Source organism: Elephantulus edwardii, unplaced genomic scaffold (genome assembly GCF_000299155.1).
Source record: "Elephantulus edwardii isolate Elephantulus edwardi_28Jun2011 unplaced genomic scaffold, EleEdw1.0 scaffold00074, whole genome shotgun sequence".
NCBI lineage: Eukaryota > Metazoa > Chordata > Mammalia > Macroscelidea > Macroscelididae > Elephantulus > Elephantulus edwardii.
Window position 1 is genome coordinate 5,437,584 of NW_006399824.1, and position 15,994 is coordinate 5,453,577.

A 15,994-nucleotide genomic window follows, 5' to 3' on the forward strand; every position below is an offset into this window, starting at 1 on the left:
CCCTCCCCCAGGTCCACTCCACCATGTAACCTTTGCTCTAGACTCTTGTCATGACAAAAATACCTAATCACATATCCCTTTTAAACAGTTTTCTCCCTCATCTGTTTCAATGCAGTATACATTATTGAACCCATCTTTCTCAGTTTAAAGTTTTCTAATAGTCACATTTCAAATAAAAAGAAGCAAACGAAGCTAATTTTTAAATGTTTATTTAATTAATATGCCTAAAATGATCACCGTAACATTGTATTGTTTTACATTGTTTCTTTGATACTAAGCACTTGAAATTCAGAGTGTACTTTACACTCACAGAGCTTCTCAAAGTAGACTAGCCCCACATAGCATACTCAGCAGCCACATTCATGTAGTGGCTACCACAATGCATGAGACACCTCTAGATTTTTCAGTATAGAGCTTTAGAAACATTCTGTCTGGTCAGTCATGTGTTGGCCCTCAAGGGGAAGAACAGATCCTGTGTTTGGGACCTTTGATGACCTTGGCTTACCTGAAAGTTTTTTAAAAAAAAAAATTTTTTTTAGTCCAAATCCTCCATATGTGAACAAAGCCCAAAATGTAGGTTTGAAACTAAGCACTTTGAAAATAATAACAAAAAAATCTTCATTGCTTTATTTTGACTACACTGTGCTCATTATCATACAGAATTTGAGCTGGTGTAAAAGCTCTGCTCATGCATTCTTTAAAAGGGATACATGTTAAAAAAAAAAGTACCTGTACTTTCAAACACTGTGAAATAATCTTGTCATTAAACTTCACAGACACTGTGCAAACAAAATCCAGAGTGTTAAGCAGCCTCTAATTTCTGTGCATAATGCTTGGACTTGTTAGGAATGATTTGAAATGTGCTGTGTTGATTTTTAAAAGAAGCCAAAATGTCCTTCCTCTGGACCCTAAAATCATTGTGCATTAGTGGTCAGAAGCCTGTCGTCACTTAACCATTGTAATGTCTTTCAGTACCATGCGGGAGACGATGAAGTATGTCTATGGACAGCATGGAATTCGAAAAGGATTATATCGTGGTTTATCTCTAAATTACATTCGCTGCATTCCCTCTCAAGCAGTGGCTTTTACAACCTATGAACTTATGAAGCAGTTTTTTCACCTCAATTAAAACAAAAATATCCCCCTTAATATGCTGTCACAAGGGGAAATAAAATGTTACTTTAATTGGGGGGAACATTACTTGAAGGGGGATATATTTATCTTTTCACAGGAACCACTGGTATTTTAGTACTTGATTTTTTTTGGAGAAGGGATGTCACAAATCAAAAGTACTTTCACATTTTTTTAATGCCAAAAGTTGTACTCTAAATCACTGAAAAAAATTCCTAAGCTGATGCTGACTAGTCAGTTAGGTCATTTGAAACCATTTAAAAATGTTATTTGAAAGTACCTTCAAAATGGGTTTCAAGAAATTGCCATTATCTTTATCAAGCTAATCTAAGTTTTCAATTATAATCATGATTTTTATTATTCTGATGATAAACTGGTTTGCTCATATTACAGCAGAAAGAGAAGAACTGAGTTTTTAAGTTCTGTAAAGTAACTTAAAATCAGCCTTACAGTATTATATTTCTTTTCATAATTCTGCTCCACTGGATAAAAAGATAAATGCTTATTGTATTTAAAAAGTATTCATGTAGACACTCAACAATAAATAAATAAACACTTTTCAGGTATTGCTCAAATGTTACTACTAGGTACTATGAGTGATTTGCATGTGGTCATCCTCTCCCCCAAATTTTGTTTATTTTGTTATTGTTGAGAATATATACAACAAAATATACTCCAGTTCAGGAGTTCTACAAGTACAATTTAGTAACATTAATAACATTCTTCCAGCTGTGCAACCATTCTCAAAGACCTCCCTCATTGACATAAATTCACTACTCCCTAAAGTGTCTACTGAGTTATTTTATTTGTTACTGTCAATTCTACCTATGTTATTCTTGAGCCTTGGTGGTATAGCATCTAGTTTATGGGACTGCTTACTGAAAGACCCACCAGCTGCTGCTCTGAGGAAAAAATAGGAAAGATGGACAGTGTCCTTCTGTAAACACTGATAACTTCGTGGAGAGTGGCTGTGAGTCAGGCTAACTCAACATCAGTGAGTGGATAGTTGAGAGGAGTATAATGCTCAAGACAGGTTTTTTAAAACTAGATAATGCATGTATTTTTAAAAAGAATTTTTTTCCAAAGGCAATAGTAATAATTAATATCTTTGCTTCCAAAAACAGATTAGCAGTATAGATTTGTTTTTGTTAGAATGTTTGGTATATACTAGAAAATTTATTTAAATGGACTGTGAATTTCCCATTACTGTAGATATGAATGTCAAAGAATGTTTCTAAGGTATTATATCATGATGCGTCCTCCAGTTCTTCCATGTAAAATAATTTTAGTGCAATAAGTAAAGATGTAAAATATGATGTGAATTGTTACCCTTTATATTAAGAAAGTGGTTTAAAATATATGAATTCATGTATTGTTTTTACAGTACTTTCTATGTTTTATTATAAGCATGACACATATGAGCCGGGAATAATAGTTCTATCCTTAGAAATAGTGATTTGTAGAATTTATGTGAGTTTTTAAAAGACATTAGTTTAACAATTTTGAGCTAAGTAGAAACCAATATATCATTTCGGCTTTAAGGTTATTTTTGCATAAACTAGTTCTTGTCATGTCTTGATAAAAATCTGATGAACTGCTTTCATTTTCAAACTATTTTAAAATCAAGGTGTATCTTTGTATGATTTTTTTAAATTATGTCAACAGGTAAAACATTTGTTCCTCAAATTATTTTGCATATTTTCATTTCAGACCTACCCTGTAGATAAATGTTACCAAATCTTGAGATAATTTAAGTGCATAAAATAAGTATCTCACTCATGTTCATGTTATCACTGAAAGGGGAATGCAAATATTTTTTTAAATAAAAATTTTCACTCTGTTCTAGAATATACAATATAATAAAAGTAATTTTAACCATGTTTCAACAATTATTTCTTTTTAACAATTTACATCATTGAAGTACAAATTCTAAACTTGAGTTAAACTGGAAGACTCTTTGAAGAAATAATGTTTGTGTTAGTATGTGATTTATTATGGACAGATAACATCTTGCCACGTTATCTTCCATTGATACAAAGATTGATACTTTATTTGTTCTCCACTGTTTTTGGTGAGTGTATAGTAGGACAGTAGTCGGGTCTAAGGACTGGTAAGTGAAGTACCATATCTAGCTTTCAGTGGATTCCTGTATAGAAATAGAATTACTTGTCCCATCTTCTAACTGCATACTGGACATCCATTTCTTCAGCACACGTTGTGTGTCAAGTGTTGTGGGGAACTTCGCCTGGGAAGCCTACTTAGCTGTATCCACAGTCTGTTTTGGATGTCATTTGTATCTAACACCAGCTATTTCTCCAGTGGTGTATTTATCACCCAATGTAGTAACCTCCTGCTTACCTGAATCTTTCCCTCTGGTTTCCTTAAGGTCACATTCATTTCCACTGAGGAGCACAGAGTTTGGCACCATAGTAGGTACTCTGGGAACAGTTACTGATGAGAAGGAAGGCAGTCTGGGTGCCCATTTTTAGACCTTATGTTCTACCAGAGAGAAATGAGACACACAAAAAAAGAGCAATTTAGAAATAAAATTATTTGTTTCCAGAGATGTCTTGTTGCTAATTTGAGTGGCAAATAATACATAACAAATAAAGCATTAATATTTTACTGTAATAATACATTCAGTGTAATTACAGTATATTGTAGAAGTGAGCCAGTAATATCTGATATACTTGTCTTTTTTAACATTTTTTATTATTGTTAATTTTAATGAACATTTACAGAGATTTTGGATTTCCATTCATTCATTGTTGCACATTTCTCCCTGCGCCACCCCCCACCCCCAGTTTGCTCTTCTCTTTGAAAAGTAAAATTCCTTCCTTGGTATACAATCTCCCCGCACCCCACCCCCCACCCCGAGTATACTCCACTCTGCAACCTTAATTCCAGACTCTTATGATAATCATACTACCCTATAATATATTGCTTTTAAACTGTTCTCACCCTCATCCGTTTCAATGCAGTATACATAATTTATCCAGTTTTTCTTACCCCAACCCTGATGTCGCAACTACATACTTTATATAACAATTATGCACTCTATGCAATTTATGTCCATTCATACTTCTTATTTACTAAACAATATTTACTGAAAGACAGTAGAAATCAATGACAAACGATGGTAGTCATGTATAGTTCCTGAGTATTTACTGACTGGCCATGTCTTCTTGTAAGCACTTTTGGTACATTAATCCAGTCTCCAAACAATATTACAAGTATTACTAAATGTTTCTTACGGAGAAGCAAGAACCAGTGAGAGTAAGTGATCTGTACAAGATCACATAACAAGTGATGGATGTAGAATTCTTATTTTAGCCTATCAAATCAAATAATTACAGTGTGGTGGTGTGAGGTACCATTGAGTCCACTGCGATGCCAAACAACCGTGAACAAAAGAGCCAAATCTTACTCTGTCCCGCCCATCAGGATTCTTGCCTTGCATAAGTCCATTGTTGCAGTCACTCTCACTCCGTCTCGTTAATGGTCTTCCTGTCTTTCTCTGACCCTTTACCACTGTGTCACTCCTCATTGACAGTCTTCCTGTCTTTCTTGGACCCTTTACCTCTGTGTCACTCCTCATTGACAGTCTTCCTGGTATGATATCTTTATCCAAGGACTGTCCCTACCTGGTGACATGTCTGAAATATGTGAGATGGAGTCATCATTCTTGTCTTGAAGGAGCACTCTGGTCATGTTACCTCTAAGATTTGTTCTTTGGCAGCTCCTGATGTAGTCAATATTCTTCCAACATCAAAAGCATCAATTTTAATGAAAACTTTTTCATTTCATTCACCAGTAATTCTTCGTGGGTCTTGATTGCATAGTCAGTTGTAGACTGCAAACTTTGGTAGAAATCCTGAATTTCTTAATCTTTGGCTTTTGTGGTTGGGGCATATATTTGAATAATTATTGTAATTACTGTATTGATAGGACTTTCTTGGATATGTATGGGTAGTATCCTGTCAGTCATGGCATTGTACTGTTCATCTGTATTTTATACTTTTTTTTCTTTTGTATTTTGTACTTTCACTTTTCAAATTGTCATTCTTAGCATAATTGGTCAAATGATAGTCTGACTCAGAATGGCCTTTACTAGTCCGTGTTGGCTTACTAATGCTTTGGATGTCAAACTTTGTGTTCCATTTTTGACAGCTTCCAATTTTCCTAGACTCATACTTCCACATTTCGTGTTCCAATTATTAATGAATGTTTGCAGCAGTTTCTCCTCATGGCAAGAAGCTGCGCTGCAATCCTGAAGGCACGCTGTTCAGTGCCACTAGCTGCTCTGCAGGGGAAGGATAGGGAAACGCCTCTCATGCAGTTACCTGCCTCTGAAAACCCACTGGAGGGTCAGCTATTAGTCACTTCTGCTCGATGGTACACAACAACAATAACATATCCTACTCTGTTCTTCCATTTTTGTAGGGTTTCTGAAGGCCTGGGGTTTCAGAAGTGAATGACTGGTCCTGCTTTTTAGTCAGCCTTAGTCTAGAAGCTCCACTGAAACAAACTTGTCTACAACAAGTGACCTGCTTGTCTCTGAAATACTGGTGACATAGCTTCCAGCATCATAGCAACACACAAGCCACCACAGTAAGGCACATTAACAGACAACTGGAAGGATTAGGAGGAATTGTTAAGTGGTTAAGGAAAGTTCTTCAAGATGCCAGATGGAGGATGCTACAAAAACAGCCATGAGAAGTTAAAGGGGTAGAATGTCCAGGTGAAGAGTGCAGCAGGTGCCCCAAAACGCTGAGATAATAAAAAGCTTAGTTTGACATAAGGAAGGCCCGTGTGGCTATAGAATTGTGAGTAGCAGGGCAGCAATGGATGAAGTAGAAGACATGGGCAGGGGCAGCTGACCTCAGAAGCTCTGTAGGATGTGGTACTACATTTTGTCAGTAATTCTAAAGACAATGAGAAGTCATTGAAAGTTTTCAGAAGGGAAGTAAAATTGTTAAGTTTTTAAAAAGTCACTGTGCTTTGTCAGCACTGACTTTAAAAGTAGAAAGCAAAAAGTTTTAAAACTAATTTTTCCCAAAAAATAGGAAAAAAAAATCACTCCGCTTCATCAACATTGACAGAAAATAAAAGTAGGGGGGGAAATCACTCTGTTTCATTAACATTGTCAGAAAGTAAAAATACAGAACAAAAAGTTTTTAAACCCCAAATTGATTCTTGGAAAGATAACAAAACTAGATTTGTAACAAAATGAGAGAAAAAGATTACCAATATTAAGAATTTGAGGACATCACTCTAGATTCTACAGATAGTAAAGAATGAAAGAGATTTTCAAGTAACATTTTGAAAAAAAAATTGACAATTTTTTAAATTAATTTTCATGAAAGTTTACAGAGATTTAGGAAATCCAGTCATTCATTGTTTCACTTTTCTCCCTGCCCACCCCATTCCCCTCAATTCACTCTCTCCTTGAAAAGAAAAACACTTTCATTGTTTTGCAGTCCCTCCACCCAAATCTACTCCACTATGCCTCTTTCATTCTGTAATGACAAGAATACCCATTCATATATCCCTTTTAAACAGATCTCTCCCTCATCTGTTTCAATGCAATATACATCATTCCTCCCCTCCTTTTCTGTCTTCCTCAACCCTGATGTCAGTCTCCTTTTACAACAGTGACCCTATGCCATATTTGTTCTTTTGTGACTGAGATATTTCACTCAGCTAAATGTCCTCCAGGGTCATCCATTTTGCATAATATTTCACAAGTTCCTTGTTTTTCAATACTGCATAGTATTCCATAGTCTGAATATACCAGAGCTTCTCTATCCATTCGTTTGTTGATGGGAGCTTGGGTTGTTTCCAGTCTTTGATTTTGCAAACAAAGCTGCAAAAAACATGGGTGTGCATAAAATTTGACAATTTACATGAATTGGAGAGATGCCTTTAAAATAAAACTGACCAAAGTTGACTTGAATGAAACAAAATTTGAGGGGAGAAAATTTTTTGTGGTGGTGGTGGTATCTAATGTCGAGTCACCTGTGACTCATAGTGAACCTATGTACAACACCTCTGAAGCCTTCCCTGTCATGAGCCAGTCTCACTCCAAGAAACCTACCCCTGTTATCCCAATTACTGTATCAGTCCATCTCATCCAGGGTGTCTTTCTCTCCTGAGTTGTCCCTCCACTCTTCCAAGCATGATGTCCTTCTCCAGTGACCTGTCCCTCCTGACCACATGCCCAAAGTATATGAGACAGAGCTTCAAAATCCTAGTCTACAAGGAGAAACTTGGTTTCACCCTTTGCAAGACAGACCTATTTGTTTCTTGGCGGTCCATGGTATGTTCAAGACTTCTCCAGCACCACAACTCAAATGCATCGATTTTTCTGTCATCCTTAGTCGTTGTCCAGCTCTCTGATGCATGGCAAGTAATTGTGAAGACCATGGCCTGGATCAGGTGCACCTTATTCTCCAGACTCACCTCATTGCTTCACAGTACTCTGTAAAGTTCCTTGACAGCACGTTTTCCCAGTGCAAATTTTTCGTAAGTTTAGGCACACCCTGGACTATTGTTGAGTTTGGTTCCAGACTGTAATAATAATAATAATGTGAATCATATGATTTTTTTTTGTTTTGTTTCCTACTGCATGCTTGCTGCAGAAGGTCAAGAACTGCAGCCTTAAATAGGGATTGAAGCTCAACATCAAGAAAACAAAGATTCTCACCACTGGTCCAATTGGCAGCATTTTGATAGGTGGTGAAGAGACTGAGATTGTTAACAGCTTTAGTTTGCTTGGCTCCACAATCAACACTCTTGGTACCAGCAGCCAGGAAATAAAAAGACAAGTTGCATAGGGAAAGTCTGCTGTCAGAGACCTTTCCAAAGTACTGAAGAACAATGATGTCAGTCTGGAGAAAGATCCAGACAATGATCTTGGAAAGCTGGACAATGAGTAGGGATGATAGAGTAATTGATGCCTTTAAGCTGTGGTGCTAGAGAAGATTATTGAATTTATCATGGACTCCTAGGAGAACAAACAAGTTCATCCTGGAGAGGGTGAGACCAGGCTGCTCCTTGGAGGCAAGGATTCTGAAGCTTTCTCCGACATACTTTGGACATGTTGCAAGGCGGGACCAGTCCTTAGAGTGGGACATCATGCTTGGGAGGGTGGAGGGGCAGTGCAAGAGAGGAATACCCTCAATGAGATGGATTGATTCAGTGACTGGGGTAATGGGGGTAAGGTGTGTCAAGGACAGTAAGATTGATACAGAATAGAGCAGGATTTAGGGCTGTTGTACATAAGGTCGCTATGAGTTGCAGGTGACTTGATAACAACAACTGCATGTAAAAGTTAACTTCTCACTATACAGCACAGAGAGAGCTCTGGTGGCCTAGTGGTAAGGAGTTGTGCTGGTAATCCAACGATGGTGGTGCTGGTTGTTAGGTGCCATCTAGTCAAGTATCACTCAGTGACCCTATCCCATTCTGTGTCATCCTCCCATCTCTGAGACACTTCAGCAGTCCATCGTTGTATTCACTGTGTCAATTCATCTCAGTGAGTCTTCCTTTCTTTTGTTGACCTTCCACCTTTCCAAGCATGATATCCAAGTATGAGAGACGAAGTTTTGCCACCCTTAACTCCTCTTCCAAGACACATCTGTTCATTCTTTTGGCAATCCATGGATACTACAACTCAAAAACTTCGTTATCCTTATTCATCGTTCAGCTTTCATTTGCATAGCAAGTAATTGACAAGATGATGGTCTGAATCAGACACACCTTAGTCTTCAAACTGACATCACTGTTCTCCAGGATTTTGGAGAAGTCCTAACAGTGGACTTTCCCAAAGCAAAAGGTCTCCTTATCTCCTGACTGCTGATACCAAGAGTACTGATTGTGGGTCCAAGCAAGACTAAATCATTAACAGTTTTCAATCCTTTCTCAAACATGTAATCAAAATGCATTCATAATTTTTGGAAGACTGGTATGTTGTAAACAATGAGGAAAGAATGGTAGTTGGAAAGTATGGAGTTGGTAATAGTAGTGAAGTGGGAGAGCTAATAATTGAATTTTGTACAGTCAATGATTTATTTCTAGCAAATACTTTTTTTAAGAAATACAAGTGGTGATGTTACACATGGACCTCACCTGTGGGTCAGTACAATAAATCAGATTGACAACATCTGTGGAAAGAATTGCTGGAGAAGCTCAGTATCAGAAGTCAGAATAAATCCCAGAGGTGCACGGTTCGAATCCACCAGATGCTCTGCTGGGGAAGGAGGGACAATCTCCTCCTGTACCAGTCAGATCTGATTTGACGGTACACTCACACAAAAATAATAAAATAAAAATTACAAAATTTTAAAAAAAGGAAGTCAGAATAAGATCAGGTGTCGACTGCAGAACAGACTATCACTCATGGGCAAGTTAAAATTAAACCTGAAGAATATTAAAATCCACAAGAAGCAAAATAATGACCTTGAATCGATTGTACTTGAATTAAAAAATCTTCAGAATATGTTTGAGGTATTGAATACCAATTATTGAAGACCTGGGGATCTGTGAAATGAAATTAAGGATATCATCCATGTAGAGAGCAAAAAGCCCTTATAAAGACAGAGGAGAAAGAAAAAGCCAAAATGGATGTCAGAAGAAATTAGGAAAATTGCATTTGAGTGTTGAGAAGCCAAAACAAAGGGAAGAGATGCTGAAGAGCTAAACGGAAGATTTCAAAGGACAGCTGTAGAAGACAAAAATATTATAATGGAATGTGCATAGAGCTGGAGTGAGTGAGAGAATAAAAAGGCAAGAACTCTCAGCATTTCTCAAGGTGAAAAAAATGGAAATACAAATTCAAACCTCTAATTACAATACTGAAAGATGCCATGGGTAAAATTTTGAGCCAACCAGGAAGCAGTAAAAAGAAGATGGAAAGAGCATACTCGGTTTTCACTCGGGAGCATACTAGTCTTTAGTCTTTTACTAAAGATTTTACAGGGTTAAAACCATTATGAGTTAAATGGCACAAAATAACCACCAATTTTTTAAAAATTAATTTTAGTGTAAGTTTACAAAGACTTAGGGTTTCCAGTCATTTTTTCACTTTTCTCCCTACCCACCCTGTCCTCCCCAATTCACTCTTCTCCTTGAAAAGAAAAAGAAAAACTTTTTCATTGCTATGCAATCCTTCTCCCCAAATCCACTCCACTATGCAGCCTTCACTCTGGACTTCTATAATGACAAGAATACCCATTCATATATCCCTTTTAAACAGTTCTCTCCATCATCAGTTTCAGTGCAATATACATCATTCCCTCCTTTTTTGTCTTCCCTCAACCCTGATGTCAGTCTCCTTTTACAATAGTGGCCCTATGCCATATTTGTCCTTTTGTGACTAAGATATTTCACTCAGCAAGATGTCCTCCAGGGTCATCCATTTTGCATAATATTTCACGAGTTCCTTGTTTTTCAATGCTGCATAGTATTCCATAGTGTGACTATACCAGATCTTCTCTATCCATTCATTTGTTGATGGGCACTTGGGTTGTTTCCAGTCTTTGCTTTTGCGAACAAAGCCACAATAAACATGGGTGTGCAAAAAACAACCAATTTTTGTGAGCCCTGCAGAGTAAAAAAAAAAGAAAATGGAAGGAATACAGCGTCAACACTGAAAAATTTACCATATGAGCAAGAGCCTATGGTAAAAAAGGAAGATGTTCAAGCTGCTCTGAAGAACACAAAGGCACTTGGTTCAACTCCACCACTTACTCCACAGGGAAAAAGATGGGCATTTTCCTCCCATGTGATTTACTGCCTGCTTGTGTCAGTTCCATCTCCATGGTACACGACAATTAAAGAAATTGCATTTATAAGAAAATTTCTCCATGTTGTTAGTTGCTGTTAAGTAGACTCTAACAGTGATTTTATTTACAGCAGATCAGAACTGTGCCCTCTCCTACCATCTGCCTGCTTGCACCCATTGTTGCTGTCACTGTGTCAGTCCATTTTCTTGAGGTTCTTCCTCTCCTGTGCTGACTTCACCTTTCCAATCTCAATGTCCCCTTCCAAGGACGCATACCTCCTCACAACAGGCCTGAAGCATATGAGACAAAGTGTCGTGATTTTTCCTTCTAAGAAACACTCTTAGAAGGAAGAACTCTTAGGCTGCACCTCTTTCTGTACAGATTTGTTTGTTCTTTTGGCCATTCTTAGATTTAGCCGTACAATTCAGTACCCTTCACCAGCACCACAATTCAAAGTTCTTTGGTCTTCCGTATTCACTGTCCAACTCTCAGAAGCATGTGAAGCAATTGAAACTAGTGTGGTTAGGATCAGGCACGCTGTCTTTAAACTGATACCCGTGTTCTTTAGCATTATAAAGAGGTTTAAAAACTTTTAAATCAGAACAAATCATAGAGTTAATGTGTTGGGACTTAAGTTTTCAATAATAAGTTTTTAGATATGACACAAACAAGATAAATTAGACATCGTTAACATAAAAAACACTTTTTGTATCAATGGTGAAGAGATAATCTACAGACCAGGAAAAAATACTTGTGAATCATATACATATATAATAAAAATTATAACATATTTTAGATCCAATAATCTGTACTTACAGAAGTTCTCCCTTTAAAAAGATAGTTTTTTATTGGAATGAAAGTTTACAGAACAAATTGCTTTCTGATTCAACCATTAGCACACATTTTGTTCTATTACGTTGATTCATATTAACAAAACTCTTCTCACTTTCTCCCTGTGATGCTTTTAATGTATCCTCCTTTGCTCTCATCTCCTACCTTCTGAGCTTTCCGTATGGGAACGTGCTGCCCTTTTGGTTGTATGGTTGATATTCCTGAGTCTTACTATTCACCAAATGGGTGTATCCATGAATGAAAGTTGAGCCATAAAATTGAGTTGAGTTCCAGGCTCAAAGCGTGGCTAAGGGCCATGGTCTCGGTAGTTCTGCCCTTTTCTAGCGGACTAATAAACATTACCATCCCTTTTATTTTGCACACCCCCACCCCTACCTCACTCCTAACCCCTGCACTCCCGCTATATACTACTTCTGCTCTACCCAGAACTCTATTGTAATCCCCTTCAGATCCATCAGCAGTGGGAGACCGGCACCACCTAGTGCTGCTCTCAGGATCCTGACTCTGAGGGTCACGATCCATCATTTCTTTGGACTCTTGTTTCCTTGTGTTTTTGCTTTTCTTTACTCTTCTTTGCACCAGAAGAAGAGATCAATAGTTACAACTTAGATAGCTCATTGCAAACTTTTAGAACCCCAGTTACTACTCGCCCAAGTAGGTTACACACCATTGTCTTTGTGTGGGCTATGTTATACCAAATGACCTTGGTCTCCTACCCTCTTTGGGGGACCGCAGCACCAAGAACTCATAACCTCAGGGGATGTGCTTACAATTAAGAAGTTTATGGAACTGTGCTCCCCACTGAGTCTATTATATATAAGTATATGTTTGCAGAACATGCAAATACATGTCCTGTGAATGATCGGACATTGTAATTTTTAAACATCTTTTCTTTAGTAATATGTAATATATAGTATATGCATTATTGTATTGAGTAACTTGATGTTATTCTCAAGTGTAATGTTTCCAACTTCTAAAGATAAAGATTAGAGAGCTCGCATGGTCTAGTGGCAAGGAACTGCACTGCAATTCAAAAGGCATGTAGTTCAAATCCACCAGGTGCTCCTCCAGAGAAGAATGAGCAATCTCCTTCCATGTGAGTAACTGCCTCTGAAAACCACTGGAGGGTCAGCTATCAATCGGTTCCAACTTGAAAGTACAAAACAACAACCAAGATGAAGATTGAATTTGTAAATATACTAATAATCCAAGGCATACTAATGGGGGGAAATGAAATATTTGACAATTGATATAAGAAACAAATTTGGACCAAATAACTGTGGAAATATTTCATCGTAAGTCAAGAATTAACTCTCATAACTTAACAAGAAAAAGACACGATAAAAGTGGCCAAAACACTTGATGACAATTCACCAAAGAAGATATACAAATGGCCAATAAGCACAGGAGAACATGCTTAAGGCCATGAGTCATTCTCATTTACTCATTGATTCTGATGTCAATTTTTACACACTTCATCCCCCCCACACTATTATTGTCTTTGATTCTGCAACAAGTCCTCCTCACTTTAGCAAAGTTCTGTCATCTGCATAACATAGGTTATTGATGAGTTTTCCGCTGAACTTGATGTCACATTCTTCTTAATAAAGTCCAGCTTCTCAGACAATTTGCTCAGCATATAGATTCAATAGGTATGGAGAGGAATACAACCCCAGCACACTTCCTTCTTAATTTCTAAACCATGTATTGTTTCCTTGGTGAGCACATGCAGGGCAACATCTGTTTGCTGAAATACGTCAATTGGTAGTCCATCAATTCCTGGGGCTTTATTTTTTGCCAAGTCCTTCAGAGCAGTCTGCACTTTCTCCTTCAGCACCATTACCTCTTGCCTCATATATTGTTTCTTGAAATTCTTCTGTGTCAGCCAATTCTTTTTGATGCAATGACTCTGAATACTCCTTCCATCTGCTTTTAATGCTTCTTGAATCAGTATTCCGCCCATAGCATCCTTTAGCATTGTAACTCGTAGCTTGTATTTATTTCTTCAGTTCTTTCAGTTTAAGAAATGCGGAATGAATTTGGCCCTTTTGATTTTCTGACTCCAGCTCCTTGCACATTTCATTATAATGTTTTGTCTTGTCTTCCCTAGATGCTCTTTGAAATATTCTGTTCAGCTCCTTAATTTCTTGATTTCTTCCTTCAGTGCTTTAAGTGCGATATTCAAAGTCTCTTCTGACATCCATTTTGGTCTACTACTTGGCCAATGGCTTGGAAGAAGTCCATACTTATTCCCATTCCAAAAAAAAAAGGTGACCAGACAGAGTGTGGAAATTATGGTACAATATCATTAATGTCACACACTAGCAAAATCCTCACAAAGATTATCCAGAAAAGACTTGAACAGTACATTGACAGAGAAGTACAAGAAATACAGTCTGGGTTTACAAGAGGTTGTGGCACTAGGGACATTACTATCAATGTCAGATGGATCTTGGCAGAAAGCAGAGAGTACCAGAAGAATGTCCGTGTTTCATTGGCTTTACAAATGCACTTGACTGTGTAGATCACAATAAATTGTGGCTAACCTTGAGGAAAATGGGACTCTCAAAATACTTGACTGTCCTAATACGAAACCTATTGGACCAAGAAGCAGTCCTCAGAACAGAGCAAGTAAACACGGCATGGTTCAAAATCAGGAAAGGAGTGTGTCAGGGGTGCATCCTGTCCCCAAACCTTTTCAGTCTGTATGCAAAACAGATCATTCAGGAAGCAGGGCTTTATGAGGAGGAGTGTGGAATCAAGATTGGAGGAAGACTCATTAACAACCTACGATATAAAGATGATACAATCTCGCTTGACAAAACTGAAGAAGGCCTGAAGTGTTTGCTGCACAACGTCAAGCACTGTAATCTTCAATATGGACTGAAGCTAAACATCAAGAAGACAAAGATTCTCACCACTGGACCAATTGACAGCACCGTAATAGATGGAGAAAATAGTGAGGGTGTTATCAATTACAGCTTGCTCAGATCCAGAGTCAACATTCTTAATACCAGCAGTCAGAAAATCAAAAGACTAACTGCATTGGGGAAATCTGGCGAAGTAAGTTTAGATACAAAGGTGTGCCTAATCCAGGCCATGATTTTCACAATTACTTGTTATGCTTTAGAAAGTTGGACAATGACGAAGGATGACAGAAGAAGAATAGATGCCTATGAGTTGTGGTGCTGGACAAGAGTCTTGAACACACCATAGACTGCCAAAAATACAACTAGGTCTGTCTTAGAGAGGGTGAAACCAAGTCTCTCCTTGGATGCTAGGGTTTTGAAGCATCAGTCCATGAAGAAGGACATCATGCTCTGAAGGGTGGACGGACAGCACAGGAGAGGGAGACCTAGATGAGATGTATTGATACAGTTACTGGGGAGTTGGGGGTTGGTGTGTTAGAATTAGCGAGATTGGCTCAGCTCAGTTCAGAGCTGCTTACATAGATGCTATACATCTCAGGCGACTCAACCAATAACATTCTATGGCATGTTTGGAAGCAGGAGTAGCATCTATTTCCTAAACAACTTGCCTCTGGGAACTCTATGAACTTTGATAAATGCCGATAATTGTAGAGGGGCTTCATGCCTTTTGTTCATAGGGTCCCTATGAGTCGTGCTTGACTGGAAGGCAATCAACAACAACAACATTTCCTTGCTCTGTTCACACAGTAGCCTCTTGGTATAGGTTTTGCATAAGCCTAAGTAAGTGCTCTGGGATTCCCATTCCTAATGTTAACCATAGCTTGTTATGATCCATACAGTCAAATGCCTTTGCATAGTCAAAAAAAGTACAAATCAACATTCTTCTGGTATTCTTTCCTTTCAGTGAGGATCCATCTGACATCAGCAATGATATCCCTGGTGCCACAGCCTCTTCTAAATCCTGCTTGAATTTCTGACAGATCCCTATTGATGTCCTGTACTAACTGTTTTAAAATGATCATAAGCAGTATTTTGCTTGCATGTGATAATAATGATATTGTTTGGTCATTTCCACCTTCTGTTGGATCATCTTTCTTGGGAATAGGAACAAATACGGACCTCATCTAATCTGTTGGCCAGACAGGTGTCCTCCAAATTTTACATCCAAGGCTGCATCTGTTAATTGAAACAAGTCAATTGGTATCACATAAATTCCTATGGCCTTATTTTTTGCCAGTGACTTCAATGCAGCTTTAACTTCCTCCTTCATTACCATTGACTCCTGCTCATATGGTA

At 37.9% G+C, this 15,994-nt stretch overlaps 1 protein-coding gene across 1 annotated transcript in view; it reads left to right on the forward strand.

The window, feature by feature from the left end:
* Positions 1-1,264, forward strand: part of SLC25A16 (solute carrier family 25 (mitochondrial carrier; Graves disease autoantigen), member 16) — a 32,705-nt gene extending 31,441 nt beyond the window's left edge. Inside the window, exon 9 of the mRNA XM_006889050.1 lies at positions 973-1,264. Within this exon, the coding sequence (XP_006889112.1) occupies positions 973-1,129 (157 nt within the window). The 3' untranslated portion in view covers positions 1,130-1,264. The remainder of the gene's footprint in view (positions 1-972) is intronic.
* Positions 1,265-15,994: the final 14,730 nt, after the last annotated feature.